This window comes from Neopelma chrysocephalum, unplaced genomic scaffold (assembly GCF_003984885.1).
Source record: "Neopelma chrysocephalum unplaced genomic scaffold, ASM398488v2 Primary Assembly neopelma1_94769, whole genome shotgun sequence".
In the NCBI taxonomy this organism is placed as follows: Eukaryota; Metazoa; Chordata; class Aves; order Passeriformes; family Pipridae; genus Neopelma; species Neopelma chrysocephalum.
In genome coordinates, this window is record NW_020923475.1 from 1 (window position 1) to 1,088 (window position 1,088).

The 1,088-nt window shown below is 67.3% G+C and overlaps 1 protein-coding gene across 1 annotated transcript; it reads right to left on the minus strand.

The window, feature by feature from the left end:
* Positions 1-33: 33 nt before the first annotated feature.
* LOC113980590 (erlin-2-like) lies at positions 34-681 on the minus strand. Its single transcript, XM_027707818.1, has 3 exons — positions 569-681; positions 381-462; positions 34-155 (listed from the first exon to the last, which is right to left on the minus strand). Exons 1-3 carry the CDS (start codon positions 673-675, stop codon positions 105-107), a joined length of 240 nt encoding a protein of 79 aa, XP_027563619.1. The 5' UTR covers positions 676-681; the 3' UTR covers positions 34-104.
* Between the last annotated feature and the right edge of the window lie 407 nt (positions 682-1,088).

Here is a 1,088-nt window from a genome sequence, read left to right on the forward strand (position 1 = left end):
GGAAATCCAGCCCCTGAGAACAATCTTAAAGCCCTGGAGTAACCAGTGTGGAAAAGGGGAAGGACCCAGAGTTTCCAGCCAGGATGGAGGAAGAGCTGAACATCTCACCTGGTACCACACGGGACATTTTTCACCTCGTCCGTCTGCAGCGTGGTCTGGAGGGGGGGGGATTGAAGGAAAAGAGGTTTAAAGGGAGGGATTTGCGCCGGGAAAATCCCCGCGGGGCTCCCCCGGGGGAGCCTCCCAAGACAGAGCTGGACCCGCGGCGCTCGGCCCCTCGCTCGGGGCTCAGCGGGGCCGCCCCGAGAGCCGCCTCCCCCCGGTACCGGGCACCGCCCGGCCCCGCCCGACCCCCGGGGCTCCCCCGGGCCCAGCAGCACCTGCACTGACTTGTAGGACGTGATGAAGGGCAGCATGAGGTGGAAGCCGGGCCCGCTGGTGGAGGTCAGCAACGCGCCGCCGCTGCGAGAGAAGGAGACGGGGGGGGGGGGCAGAGAGAGAGAAGCGTGAGCGGGAGAAGCCCGGTTCTCCCGGCGCGCGGCGGGGCGGAGCGGGGCCGCCTCCTCACCGGTAGTAGACGCCGATGTGCCCCTCGTCGATCTTGTGCACGGCCGAGAGCAGCGCGGCGGCCGCGACCCCGAGGGCGAGCGCGGCGATGGCGCCGAGCTGGGCCATGCCCGGCACCGGCACCGGCGGCGCGCCAGTTGCGTCATCACCGCGCGACCGCCGGTGCCGCCGCCGGTGTCGCCGCCAGGGGGCGGTGGAGGAGCGGCGGAGCAAGAGCCGGAGGCCGCGGGTTCGAGACCCGCCCCCGACCCGCGCGGCGGGACCGCCCCCCGCCCCCCCGAAATTCCGCGCTCTCCGAACTCTCCACGCTCCCAAAACTACGCGCCCTCAAAACTCCGCGCTCTCCCCATCCCTAAAACTCCGCATTCCCCAAACCCCCCCGCACCCCCAAAACTCCGCACTCCCTGCACCCCCAGATCCAGCTCCAACGGAGAGCAAAGGAGTAGCTGCTGTTCGAATTTTTATTTATTTGTTTATTTGTTTTCCGCATTGTTCAAATTCAAAACGTGTGACTGTTAAAA

Excerpts from the sequence above, each read along its gene's own strand:
- LOC113980590 (XM_027707818.1), bottom strand. The coding sequence starts at position 675 with ATGGCCCAGCTCGGCGCCATCGCCGCGCTCGCCCTCGGGGTCGCGGCC. Across the intron at positions 463-568 it reads CACATCGGCGTCTACTACCG|CGGCGGCGCGTTGCTGACCT; the intron begins GTGAGGAGGCGG and ends CTTCTCTCGCAG. Across the intron at positions 156-380 it reads CGTCCTACAAGTCAGTGCAG|ACCACGCTGCAGACGGACGA; the intron begins GTGCTGCTGGGC and ends CCCCCCCTCCAG.